The following is a 14,004-nucleotide window of genomic DNA, read 5'->3' as shown; positions in this document are numbered from 1 at the left end:
TATATATATATATATATATATATATATAAACATACACACACACACACAAATGAAAAAAAAAAAAGAAATATAATATAAAACATACATTCAAAAAAGATACATACACTACCATTCAAAAATTGAGTACAGTAAGATTTTTTTAAAAATAAATTAAATCTTTTATTTAGAAAGTGATAGTAAAGACATTTATACTGGAGCAACGGCTGCTGAAAATTCCGCTTCGCCACCACCAAAATAATTTACAAAAATTGTAATAATATTTCTCAAAATTACATTTGTTTTTCTGTGTTTCTGATCAAATAAATGCAGCCTTGGTGAGCATAATGGACTTCTTTCAAAAACATTAAAAAATCTTACCAACCACAGTAGTGTATATATCTACACTTTATATTGACAACCAGTCCATTAGACTGAATTAAGTTTCACTAACCTTACAAATTTGCATGTTTAACATTTGAAAAATGTACACAAAAGAGAGTAATGGTTCTCAGCTCAATCAGAGTCAGACATAATAACATGCGATTCGCTGAAATGGATTTTTTTCAAACAAAATCAATAAGAAAGTGAGTTATCTGATTGTTGTATGTTTGCTTTTGTGTAAAGTCTGTATATTGTCTCTTTCACTGCATACAGTTCACTAGCTCACAACTTTTCACCCTGAATAGCAGAGCAGAAACACTGTTCTACTTAGGTATTCAAAGAAATGGGCTTACCCAGAAACTTCTGGGGTGTAGATCTCTTCCTCTTGGTGATGCTATTGGCCAGCCGATCAATGAAGGTCATCTTCTCTGAGGAGGACTGGATCAGGGGTTCAGACATCATCTCCACATTATGGGACTCTTCACCTGAACATAATGCCAATGTAAAAGCATGTTTATAATTGAAATAGTGAGTGCTTGGCTTCAAACATTAGCCAATACCAGTGAAATTTCACACCATTTTTGATAGGACAGCAATTTTCATATGTTATTGAATATACACTAATGTTCAAATGTTTTAGGGTCGGTTTTTGGAAGAAATCTCTCACCAGGGCTGCACTTATTTGATAAATACGGTAAAATCAGTAATATTGTGAAATTCAAAACTAGTTTCTATTTTAATAATAAAATGTTAAAATGTAATTTATTCCTGTGATGGCAAAGCTGCACATTATCCTTCGGAAATCATTCTAATATGCTGATTTGGTGCTAAAGAATCATTTCCTATCATCATTAATGTTGAAAACAGTCCTGGAACAGTGCCGTTTAGTATTTCTGTGGAAACTGCAACACATTTTCCCAGGATTCCTTTATGAAAAGAAAGTTCGATTGAACAGCATTTATTTAAAATAGAACTTTATAACATTATAAAATGTTTTACTGTCACTTTCGATCAATTTAATGTGTCTTTGCTGAATAAAAGTATCAATTAAAAAAGTATCCAAAAAAAATAAATTAAATTGCACTGACTGCAAACTTTTGAACAGTAGTGTACTCATTTACTAATAAAAGTACTCCTTTATTTAAGAAGCTAAATCAAATCTAGCCCAATGTAAAAATAATTAAATTAAATAATTACTTAAATTATTATTTAGTTTGACTGAACAGCAGGGGTCCGTTTCAGAAAGGAGGTTAAGTGAAAACTGAGTATGTTAACCCTGAAATGAAGGAAACTCTGGGTTTTCAGTTTAAAAAATGGGAGGTTTGTCAAACACGAGAAAGCAGGGTAAGTCAAGCCCGTTTCTGAAAGAGAGGTAACTTATTCTATGAACCTAACCTTGTCGGGAGCAAGTTTTCTTCTGTAAACCTAGAGTTTCTTATGGTCTCCTCCCCCTTTTTAAAGCGTAAGAAATTTTTAAATACCTCATTCATTCATTCACGCTGCAAAAATGCTTTTCTTACTGAGTATTTTTGTCTTATTTCAAGTACAAATATCTAAAAAATACTTAAGTTAAGATGCACTTTCTATAGATGAAAAATGATATAAGATATTTAGTCTTGTTTCCTGGGGGAAACAACTGCATTTAAGTGCATTTTAAATGCATTTTATGTAAAACGTAAAACTGTAATAGGGTAAGAAAAATTATCTTAATGCAAACGGAAAACAAGAATATTAGAATATATTACCCCATTGGCAGATAATTTGCAAAATAAGAAAAATGCACTTAAATTAGTTTTTTTTTTTTGCCATAGTCACATGCATATTTATTTGAGTGGTACCGTTTTAAAAGGTAGTTTTCTTTAAAACATCGGAGATGCAGAGCACATTAGTAAGGCCACTATGCAGACCGATAAGGAAAGTGTGCGCCGCTCTCACAAAGGTAGTTTTCTTTAAAACATCGGAGATGCAGAGCACATTAGTAAGGCCACTGTATGCAGACCGATAAGGAAAGTGTGCGCCGCTCTCATGCTCTTTCTGATCATTTTTTCCTAAGCACAAATCCGTCAAAGAGGAGTTTCACTGGACTGTAGGTCAGTGGTGTAGAAATCGGTTTAAATGAGGCTAATCTGATAAATGACGTTCACTTCTTGCTGCGACCTCTGGAAGTAACCCAATAATTAAGAATTTCCTTCAGGATTTCCAGTGTGGTTGGATGCATTGATGACACGCATATTCCCATCATCGCACCTTCTGAAAATAAATCGGATTACTGTATGGAATGGAAGGATGCCAGATGGAGGGGTAGTATGAGATATATGCCGTAACCACCACCACAGCTGGTAAATAAAAAAAATTATTCACAATTTATTTAGTCATCTTTATTTCCTTCAAATACAAAATCAACAGTTATTCTTTTTTTCTTTTGGATTTCAAAATTCTTACAATACTTGACCATCTCCTCTTCATCTGTCAGTGGTGCTGGTGCAGGTTCTCCCCCCATTTTGCGAGCCTCTGCCTTCTTGCTGTCGACCGAGTACAAGTCAGTTGTTAATTTCATTACTCTAATTAAGAAATGTAACAGGCTGGATTAAAGCACATTTAATTAGCCTATGTGAAAAGAGCGTAAGACTATGTGGAGAAAGCTGCTGATGATATTTAATAAGTCAAATGTTTGCCAACACCCATGAACCTTTTATGCTTAAAGCTTTACCTTAACTGAATTGTGTTTTTATACTTCATTTTTTTAGCTGCTGCCATTCTTTTTTTCTTTTTTACCATGGGATACCATGAAAATGAATATTAGTTCAATAATTTACAAGTTTTCACCTCTGATATTATAATAGTGATTAAGAATTAAAGTTACGTGTTGACTCGGAAGTATGCAGATGTCTTTTTGTCGAGTGCTGTGGCCATAGGTATTCGGCCAATCACAACGCACTGGATAGCTGGCCAATCACAGCCCACCTTGCTTTTCAGACCGATGAGCTTTGTAAAAATCAACGCGTTTCAGAAAGGCGGGGCATAGAGGAGAAACAATAATGTACAGTATGTGGAAAATGATAATATAATAAATAATAAACACATTTCATTACACCAAATACACAAAATAATGTTCTTTTTAGCAACATCATATGACCCCTTTAAACTCAGAGTCAACCTACTCAGAGTGAATTGTACCATCTCAGTTCAGCTGTTCTGAAACCAAAAACTCAGAGGTTCCCATCTCAGGATAAGTCAACTTAGAGTTCAAGTTTCAACTCAGAGTTGGTTGAACCTCCTTACTGAAACGGGCCCCAGGTCTGTTTTTAAAATAAGAATAAAACTGAGCATATTAACAACATAAGAGACTGCAGCAGGTATAAGCTACATTTTAACTCGTACATACCTCAATGCCTACAGCACAGTAATATTTTACACATAACCACCAGTTTATATTCTCTGTGTTTACAATAATACCTCTCAAAAGCATGTATTTTAATCACAAAGTGCTTTGGACCTTTCACGCGCGCAGCTACATCCCCAGCTGTGATCTTCACAGAGCATGAATGCAATAACACTGGAGAGCTTTCAAAAGCAGTCGCCTTGCAGACAGCACTTGAGTAATGAATACTACTGCTACTGCAGAAAGAACGACATCATGCATTTTAACATCAACTTGCATTTGTGAGTAAATATGGTATTACCGTGTGCAGGCTGGGTGTTGTGAGCCGGCTGGTGGTCCAGACTCTGTAGGTAGCTGTGACAGCGCTCACGATGCTCCTCCAGGGTGCTCTGCTGCTTGTAGCTGCGGCCACAGTAACTGCACTTGTAGGGCTTCCCTACTGTAGGGGAGGACACTGAAATATCGAGGAGGCAGAATATGAATGCATTTCACACAGCTTTGCAGGTGTTATGTAAACATGAACATTACTTATACAACATTGATGTTGTGGCTAATATAAGGTGTTACCTACTAAAACTATAATTTTTATAAATTGTAATATAAAAAAAGTAAACAAAACATGCTAAATAAAAATGTGTTATACAAGCTGTACACTCACTACTTTACATTGTAGCAAAGTGTCATTTCTTCAGTGTTGTCACATGAAAAGATATAATAAAATATTTACAAAAATGAGAGGGGTGTACTCACTTCTGTGAGATACTGTATAATATAATAATATTTCCAATATAATTATTAAATATGAATAATGTAATGACTGGTACAGGATTCATCAGACCGCAGAATTTCCCTTGTCACAATTTCTCCAAAAACGAAATGACACGCTGCTCATCTATGACGTTTGTAGAATAGGAAAACCTACAGACCGCATCTGTCCATTCAGCTTTAGAGATGTGCGTCATTTCGGAGAAATTCATTACTAAGTAATTTCTCTGAATATCTGCATCCTCATTCAAAGGACCTTACTTAGGCACTACAGGTGAATGCTCTTCATCATTCAAAACACAAGCAGGATATCCTGTTTTCATAATACTCTAAATGTCATACTAGACCGCTGAATTTTGTTGTCTTTAGCTTGATTGCATAACCGATCGATGAGGTCTTATTCACACTTATTAGTCTGCTCGCACAACCCTTAGTAGAGCAACAGGTTTAAAAGGAAGTTTAGCAAAGTTCTAGGCAGCAAAATAATCACCACTTGCATTAAAGGAGAAAGAGGTTAAAATGACCTTGACTACATTAATTTCTGCTCTGTGGCAAATCAAAAGGCTTTTTCCATCCCACACACTTTTCCAGCCACAAAGTTCTCTCTCCTTCCTTCTCTTTATTTCTCGCAAATGGCCTCTCTCAAACCACAAAGGCTCACCGGAGTGGGTGCGGAGGTGTCCTGTCAGGGCGTCACGGCGGCGACAGGCGTAGTTACAAAAGGGGCATTTGAAGGGCTTCTCGCCAGAATGGAGCTTGATGTGACGAAGCAAGTTGCCCTTCTGAGTGAAGGAGGCCCCACACTGGTTACATTGGAATGGCCGCTCACCTACCGAGACCAAGACTACCAGTTTTCCCACCGGCCCAAAAAAACAGCAGCACATATTTTCAAGCTAACATTTTTAAATACGTTTGATCTTTTTTTGTCAAGAGTTAGTCAAGAAACACTTACCTGTATGGCTGCGCTTGTGCACCATTAGAACATTGGGACCAATGCAGATCATCCCACATATATCACATTTAAGTTTCCCATTGGGCAGCCGAATGGGACCAGGGGATGCGGATTCAGAGCTGGCCAACTCCCCGCAGCCGCTCTCAGCCTGCCCTCGTATACCTCCAACCATCTCCACGCCACCATCTTCTGCCAACTCGCCCTTTTCATCTTTCCATCCTTCATCCTTCTCGCCGACTCTCCTTTCCGCTAGCGGAGCACCAGCTGCCTCCTCGTCACTATACAGCTCCACCTTGATGGAGTTAGCTGGGAATGGAGAGAAAGTTGTACATTTATTCACTTGGCAGATGCTTTTATCCAAAGTAGAAATCATCGACTATCAGCGTGCCAGTGATTTATGGCAAATGCAGAAATTGTTCTAGAAAAGTAAGATGTAAAATGAGTTTAATGGACAGAAATACTGACCACTGAGTGAACGGCTGGGTGAGGACTGTTGACTGTTTGGTGTGCTCACGGTGGGTCCTCTCAGCCCTGCAAAAAACTCCCGCTCTGTTGAAGAATCTCCATTACCTGAAAACATTAACATGTACAATGGGGTTCAAAATACTTCTTTGCATTTTAATATTTAAAGCAAGTTTTCCACTATGAATTATATCAGCATGACAATTTGAGTGAAAAGTTGAAATGAAAAAAAAAAAAAGTGTTTTTTAAATGTCTTTCAATTAAAAAGTTTAAAATAACAAAAATCCCAGATTTTAATGTGAACATGGGCATTTGAAATCCACTATATTTAGATACATGCATGTCTATGTTAAAAACAAAAGAATAAGTTCTGAAAAAGGCACCTTACCTGACATGTACGAACGGCCATTGCAATCGTCAGCATTCATCATCACACCAGCTGCCTGTACCGAGAAATCATACAAACAAATATTTCTTTACAAGGCACAAAATGTACACACCTTACAAAAAAACTTTGAACATAAAATAGCAAAGCAAGTTTTTAAGAAACCTAAGTGCATGCACTGGTACATTTTACAGTAATACAGTGCACACGAAGAACGCTAAAATGTATGTATTTGGCTCCTCTGATTTCAACTGAAAAAATAAACTGGTTTACTTGCAGTTTGTTATTTCTTCCTTTCCTGTGTGGTTGCACGGTTCGAGTAGCTGAATAATTTACATGCACACACTGGTCAAGATCTCATTTCTAGCTCAACAGCTGAATTGAGTGTCCATTCTATAGAATTCTAGTCTTAAATGGAGAGTGTAAAATGCAAGAAACTGCCCTCCCTTTAGCCTGTGACCTATCAGAACACAGGCTGACATCTAAAGCAACGCTGATACTAAGCCAAATGCAGGGGTTGTTATGATTTGCTATTACTCAGAAATTTCCACATATTGTCTGTCGCTTTGGTACTGGAAAAAAATGCAACCCTTTAGCAAAACAAAATACATGTTTATGTTTATAAAAATAACTATTTGACACATCTGCTGTCAAATGAGAGCCATATTTAAAGAAAGCCTTCAAAGCCTTTAACCATTGGCATGTAAATAGTTCTTTCTGGATGTCTATAAATCAAATATAACCCCAAAATATTTCATTTTGTCTAAAATTCAGACCCTCACACATACTGCTCTTTATGACAGGAAATAGTAGGGCTAATGACCTCCCCTTTGATGTAATATTTTACACTAAATAACAACATAAACCACCATGGCACTTTCCTAAACATTGCTAGTGCATGGCATAAGTGGGAATGAATAGATTTGTTGAAATGGACATGCAAAATAGTCTCATTTTGTCTGCTCCACTCATAACAGAGATTTTTTAAATATACATAAACTAAAATTAGAAATAAAGATACACCATACATTTACTAATAACAAAATAGTGCACAAGGTGTTTTAAAACAGGCAATGAAATGCTATAAGTGATTGAAAAAACATGAAAAGTGACACTGAGTTGTCGACCTTTCTTTTTACACAAATTATGTATTAACAAATATTTTATTGAAAAATAATTTGTTTTTTTCCCATTATAATACACTTTGGTACCAGATACAAACTCCTTCTGAAGGATTTTAGATTTCTGGTATCACAATTTAATTATTTATTAATTTTTTCATGGTTATTATGGATCAAAACACATTCAGATATCATAAAGAGCATGTGTAGGCTCTAGACAGTTGCTATTACACAGTTAGATGACAAACGACATATTGTTTTCTTTTTCATTCTTTAAAACCTAGAATAAACATGGACTCTTAAATACTATTATCTTATATTATTTATATGGTGCAATACTTATAATAATATATTATCTAAACATATACAATAACATGATATGAACAAGCAGGCCTTCAGAAACGTAAGACCTCTTTGTGTCGTAAAAGACAGAAAACATACACAGCAGCAACAGGCAGATCTCATGAATTCACAGTGCTATCAATGAGTTCAATAACCGCAATGATCGAAACAGCCCCTCTCTGTCAGCAATCACACCATAAACAATGCCTGGCGACGAGAACATGATTATCGTGCTCGAGCACTCGTATGTTTCGTAACTTTTCATGCACCATCGTGCTGCAGAGGAGGATTGACAGACAGCACGCAGAATCATGTCAATCCTGTCTGTCTAGAGCAACACAAGCTAGCAACCGCTGCTAACCAGCTAACGAGACGTGACAGCTCACAATAAGGCAAAGACATCGCTAAACTAACTCACAAACGAAAGAACTAGCGTTGCTGACAACGCAATCCAATCGACAGCCTCCAGTCGTGAAATACAGTCGATCTTTAGACGTGTCAAACTAAAGCGGAATTATGTTTCCTGAGAGCCCGCTGGCGTTGCTATGGCACCCAGCACTCGACAGATGCGTCTAGCCGTGTAAACTCTCCCATTCCGAGCATAGTTACCTGACCTAATGTCACTTTCCTTGAATAACTGCTATCGATTTTGCACGGTGTGTTTTTTTCTTACCTGACGATCGACTGTGATTGCAATATTCATACAGCAGAAGCGCCGTTTGTTTTCTCTGGCGAAGGCAGCATCTCCGGGATCTTTTACCTGAAACCCCAAACAACTTCCGGGCCCATGCCGGGATACAGGCCCGAATAACCTATAACCGAAAACCCATGATTGGGAGGGATTATCGAATGCATCGATCCTCATGCTACTGGTTAGGAAATACAAAGCTACGCAGAAGCTACAAAAGACACATATTATTATATTACTTACTATGATTTAATTTCGACGATAGTGTCAGTAAAAGTGACTTTTTGTTGAACGTATAAGTTAATTAGAACAAATGACACGATGATATTCTAAATTCGAAAACAATCAATAGGCTAATTATATTAATGTGCTTATTTTATAATTGTTAGTATTTCTATGGCACTGTCAATAAAAGTAACATTCAAAACAGACGTGTTTACTAAGATTTATCTTAAATGTACTTTTTTCATTTAAGCTTTGTGGGAATTATGTTGAACGTACTGTATAATTAGAACAAATGACAGTATATTCTAAATTCTTGAAACCATTAATAATTATCTTCATGTGCATATTGTTGTTGTTATTATTTCGATGACAAGAGACATTCAAAAACAAATGTTTCTTAAGATTTATCTTAAATAATAGGCTACTTCATTTAAGCAACCCTTAAGCACTTCCCTGTGTCAAACAGATAGAATTTGTTGGAATTTCTTTGAACGTATAATTCGAACAAACCACACAGTAATGATATTCTAAATTCTAAAACCATTTACAACCACAAACCCTGGACCACAAAACCAGTCATAAGGGTCAGTTTTTTTGAAATTGAGATTTATACATCATTTGAAAGCTGAATAAATAAGCTTTCCATTGATGTATGGTTTGTTTGACAATATTTGATATGACAATATTTGGCCGAGATAAACTATTTGAAAATCTGGAATCTGAGGGTGCAAAAAAATCAAAATATTGAGAAAATCACCTTTAAAGTTGGCCAAATGAAGTTCTTAGCAATGCATATTACTAACCAAAAAAATAAGTTTTGATATATTTACGGTATGAAATTGACTAAATATCTTCATAGAACATGATCTTTACTTAATATCCTAATGATTTTTGGCATAAAAGAAAAATCGATAATTTTGACCCATACAATGTATTGTTGGCTATTGCTACAAATATATACCCATGAGACTTATGACTGGTTTTGTGGTCCAGGGTCACAATTATATTAATGTGCATATTGTTGTTAATATTTCGATGACACTGTCAATAAAAGTAGCATTCAAAAAATAGCATTCAGATGTGTTTATTAAGATTTATCATAAATGTACTTTTTTCATTTAAGCTCTTGAATTATGTTGAATGTAAAATTAGAACAAATGACACCGTATTCTAAATTCTAAAGCCATTAATAATTATATTCATGTGCATATTCTTGTTGTTATTATTTCGATGACAGTGCCAGTACAAGTGACATTCAAAAAACAAATGTTTCCTAAGATTGGCTACTTTTTTCATTTAAGCAACCCTTAAGCACTTCCCTGTGTCAAAACAGGTAATATTTGTCTGTTTGTGGGAATATCTTTTTGAATGTATAATTAGAGCAAATCACACAGTAATGATAGGCCTATTCTAAATTCTAAAACCATTAATAATTATATTATTGTGCATATAAAAAAAATTACATTCAAAAAGCAAATGTGTTACTAAGATTTATCATAAATACAAAATTCCTTAATTAAAGCAACACTTAATTATTTCCCTGTGTAGGGTAACAGGTGGTTTTGTTGAACATATAATTAGACAAAATTGATACATTCATGATATTCTAAACTCTATAATTTCATTAGTGTACATATTCTTTGTCTTCTTCTTTTTGTTATTGTAGGTGTGGCTGTTATGTAGGCCTGTCCTATAGTAACATGCATATAGTACCATATAATACTCTGTTCTGATTATACTAATTTAGACATATATATATACTAAGTACATATATTTACTATTTACTCATATACTTTTATATTCAGTCATATACATTAATTTTATTAAATTTATTTTAATTCGTGAATGACAATAGCATTTAATATTTTATTTTTGTAATTAATATTTAAATTTAGTTTATTTGTTTCTTTTTTTTTTTTTTTTTTTTCTCCAAAAAATTGCAAACAATAATTGGCCGACCCCCCCTGCAGTACCACTGCAGAACCCCTTGGGGTTGCCATCTCCCTGTGGAAGACCGCTGTGTTAGAGTATAAACTCTTTTAATACTTAATGTTGCCACAAGATGGCCGAGAACCTTAAGTTGTCCTCCTCGGGGAGAACTTCTCTGAACAAAAATGAGAAACTTTTTTGTTTAAAGAGATTCACGTTTATTACTTGAGATTCAGTTTATCAAGAAAAAAAACCTGTCGTTCTCGAGTATGTGAAAATTAACTCTTGTGTCTTTTAAACCATATGTGACCTCTTCCTCAGAAGATCATTGTTTTCCTTTTGTCTTATGTCTGTTGAGAAGTATTTCATATGCCTCCTGTATCTGAATGAACATCTTTTGTGCCTCTGCTTGCCGCTTGGGGTTGTGATCTGGATGCCACAATTTAGCCAGTTCCCTATAGCTGCGAGTGACCTCCTCCTGAGAAGCTTCTTCTGACAATGATAGTATCTGATTTTAAGAAAATAATATGATGACAAATATGTTATTATATGTAAACACACTGCAAAGTGAAAATAATAAATGTTATATACCCAGCTGACAACTCAAAACTATAGCCTACTGAGCTCACCTTCAATGCCTCCATTTCTTTTTTACTGTACTCATTAAGAATTATTTCTAGCACCTTCCTCCAGCTTTCTTCGTAGAAACCCCCTCCTGTCAGGACACATAGCAGACGGTATGGCAACAGCAGAAAATACTCCAAGAGTCCTTTGAGCCATGGAATAAACCAGAAGAAATCAAGCAGGGCCGCTATACAGTCCGATATGTAGTATAATGTGGCAGTGGTGTTGTGGAATGCACAGTATCCCAGCGGAGCAGAAAAAGCCAGCACACCTAAACTCAGACGATACAGACGAGGCCCTTGGGAAGATTAACACAAATTGGGTTAATTAAACAGTCTTGCACATGATGTAACTCAAACGACTTTACCTAGCTAACAAAAATATGTTCTAAGAATTCCAAATATGTTATGAAAACATTCAAACTCTTAGATGTGTAGAGTATCAAAGTATCAAAAATATGTTCTTAGAAAGTTGTTAATGTTCACATTAGGTCCAGTTTTTTTAAATGTTTTAAAAACACTTTTTTTTCTTGGTTATGTGAATGTTAAAGGAATAGTTCACACATAAATGAAAATGTTGTCATCATTTACTCACCCTCATGTCGTTCTAAACCTGTGTAAGTTTATTTCTTACGTTGAACACAAAAGAAGATATTTTGAAGAATCAAACAGTAGTTGGTCCCCATTGACTTCCATAGTAGGGAAATAAATACTGTCGAAGTCAATGGGGACCAGCATCAACTGTTTGTTTACAGTATTCTTCAAAATATCTTCTTTTATGTTCAGCATAAGAAAGAAACTCATACAGGTTTAGAACGACATGAGGGTGAGTAAATTATGACAATTTTTTTTAGACATTTTTTTGGGGTGAACTGTTTCTTTAAAGGGAACATTCCATTTGATCATTTTGCAAACATTGTGGGACTGTTACTCTTAACTGTTTTCTGGACATTCTGAAACAAGTAGTACAATTTTAAAAATGTTAGACGAACATTTAAATATGTTTCTGAAAAAAAAACATTCAATTAATGATGATTTGCAAACATTTTGAGAAAATTTTTAAAGACCAAATAACTCTGAATGTACGTTCTATTAACATTACTGCAAGAACCCTTTCAAAAATTTTTGCCAGAGTGTTAGCCAGTTCTTAGAATATTTCCTGTTAACTAGGTTGACATGCATTAAATGTCATATTATAGTGCATCTCACCAAGTGGCTCTGGCCTCAAAGGTTTGAACGTGCTGTGCTGCGCAGCGGTAACACTGCCAGCAATGCTGATGGGCAGAGGAGAAAGATTGCTGCCATAGAAGATGGATGACGTGATGATGCACGTAATGAGGGTCTTTTGAAGGTCAGAGGTCTGCTGGCCCACAGAGGACACCAGATGAATACCTGTAGCTACGCTCAGTGGCAGCACTAGGAAGTAGAAAAAGCTAAGAAAACTGAGGCTTATTAAAGCCAAAGAGCCGAAGTAAATACCAACACAAATCTGACCGGCAAACCGAATCAGGCCTACTGGTGGTGGTGGAGTGGCTTGTGGACGTCTAACGGGGGCTCTGTCTGCTGCATGGTTGGCTTCGTTCACGTACGATGGGATACGGAAGAACTCCCTTGCCCAGCCAAGGCCAAAACCGCCGAAGGTTAGTATCCAAAGAAGAGCATGGCTGTCTCTGCCCAGGTAAATGTGATGAAGGCCAAGTGGGCCACCCATTGCCCACAAGGCGTATGTGATCATGATCTTTTTAGCCATGAGGTCATTCTAGCTGCACACTGGAGCTTGAAAAAAAAAGTCAATAATTTTCAAGTTTAGCCAATAACATTATTATGAAACTGCTTAATAATAAAGTTTATGGACAAGCATGTCGTCTGAATCTCATACAGTTTCTAAAAGAATAGTTCACCCAAAAAGGAACATTTCATCTGCTTCTCATCATGTAAGACTTGGAAAATAGCATGTAAGACATATTGACTATGGTGCTTTTTTCTCTTTTGAGCTTGATAGCATTGGTCTGCATTTACTGTATGAACAAGAAAAGCACATTTTGGTAAGTATTTTCTCCTTTGGTGTTCCACAGACGAAATAAAGACATACAGGTTTGGATTTGACATGAAGGTGAGTAAATAATGACAGAATTGCTATTTTTGGGTTTTATGCTTTTGATAATCTCTCTTTTCACTCTCTCATATCACCCATATCACTGGCTTTCAAGTTATAAAATCATACAGCTCACTGTTCTCTTACCTGCGGGAACTGAGAGATCAAGCTTCATTCACCAAATTGTTTTAGAAGACTCTTATAACATGGTCAGCATTAAAAATATAAGAATGCATGCAATAGATCACAGCATTATCGCTTTGAGGTTAACTTAAAATTTAAATCATTCACTTTCAGAAAGTAATAACCTATGGACTTCCGTGTTTGCATCAGTATGGACTTTGGTTTAATGATGACACAGTTGCAAAGAGTAAACTTTGATTTACAATATCTGTGAACACTTTTCAGACATGGAACATTAGACATTTACTAAAATGCACTGGACTTCTTAAAAATGTTTTTACAGGATAAACATGCTGTATCCTTAGACAGCAACCTTAAACACATTTCTATTAATGTTTAAAAGTTTTTTTTTTTAATCATTGACTTTTATTTAGCAAGGGTGCATTAAATTGATCAAATAAAGAAGACAATAAAGATGATAAGAAAGATTTCTGTTTAAAAACAAATCTGTTATTTAGAACTTTCTATTCGTCAAATAATCCAGAAAAAAAT

The 14,004-nt window shown here is 35.6% G+C and overlaps 2 protein-coding genes across 2 annotated transcripts; both read right to left on the bottom strand.

The window, feature by feature from the left end:
- Positions 1-687: 687 nt before the first annotated feature.
- On the bottom strand, positions 688-8,541 carry LOC107708782 (zinc finger protein Eos-like). Its single transcript, XM_016513089.1, has 7 exons — positions 8,443-8,541; positions 6,310-6,364; positions 5,925-6,029; positions 5,460-5,765; positions 5,169-5,336; positions 4,044-4,196; positions 688-845 (listed from the first exon to the last, which is right to left on the bottom strand). The coding sequence occupies exons 1-7, from the start codon at positions 8,470-8,472 to the stop codon at positions 688-690; spliced, it is 975 nt and encodes a 324-aa protein (XP_016368575.1). The 5' UTR covers positions 8,473-8,541.
- A 2,329-nt stretch (positions 8,542-10,870) lies between these two features.
- LOC107708801 (dnaJ homolog subfamily C member 22-like) lies at positions 10,871-13,656 on the bottom strand. Its single transcript, XM_016513110.1, has 4 exons — positions 13,477-13,656; positions 12,444-13,010; positions 11,241-11,533; positions 10,871-11,119 (listed from the first exon to the last, which is right to left on the bottom strand). The coding sequence occupies exons 2-4, from the start codon at positions 12,982-12,984 to the stop codon at positions 10,937-10,939; spliced, it is 1,017 nt and encodes a 338-aa protein (XP_016368596.1). The 5' UTR covers positions 12,985-13,010; positions 13,477-13,656; the 3' UTR covers positions 10,871-10,936.
- Positions 13,657-14,004: the final 348 nt, after the last annotated feature.

This window comes from Sinocyclocheilus rhinocerous, unplaced genomic scaffold (assembly GCF_001515625.1).
Source record: "Sinocyclocheilus rhinocerous isolate Xijiao unplaced genomic scaffold, SAMN03320098_v1.1 scaffold1406, whole genome shotgun sequence".
In the NCBI taxonomy this organism is placed as follows: domain Eukaryota; kingdom Metazoa; phylum Chordata; class Actinopteri; order Cypriniformes; family Cyprinidae; genus Sinocyclocheilus; species Sinocyclocheilus rhinocerous.
This window is presented reverse-complemented; position numbering and strand designations above follow the sequence as displayed.

What these genes read in the sequence shown, in the direction of transcription:
- LOC107708782 (XM_016513089.1), bottom strand. Translation starts at nt 8,472, where the DNA reads ATGAATATTGCAATCACAGTCGATCGTCAG. An exon ending in ACACCTCCGCACCCACTCCG is followed by an intron (nt 4,197 to 5,168) that starts GTGAGCCTTTGT and finishes TCGATATTTCAG; the next exon opens with TGTCCTCCCCTACAGTAGGG. An exon ending in CAACACCCAGCCTGCACACG is followed by an intron (nt 846 to 4,043) that starts GTAATACCATAT and finishes CATTATGTTCAG; the next exon opens with GTGAAGAGTCCCATAATGTG.
- LOC107708801 (XM_016513110.1), bottom strand. Translation starts at nt 12,984, where the DNA reads ATGGCTAAAAAGATCATGATCACATACGCCTTGTGGGCAATGGGTGGC. An exon ending in TTTGAGGCCAGAGCCACTTG is followed by an intron (nt 11,534 to 12,443) that starts GTGAGATGCACT and finishes AATCTTCCCAAG; the next exon opens with GGCCTCGTCTGTATCGTCTG. An exon ending in AAGAAATGGAGGCATTGAAG is followed by an intron (nt 11,120 to 11,240) that starts GTGAGCTCAGTA and finishes TCTTAAAATCAG; the next exon opens with ATACTATCATTGTCAGAAGA.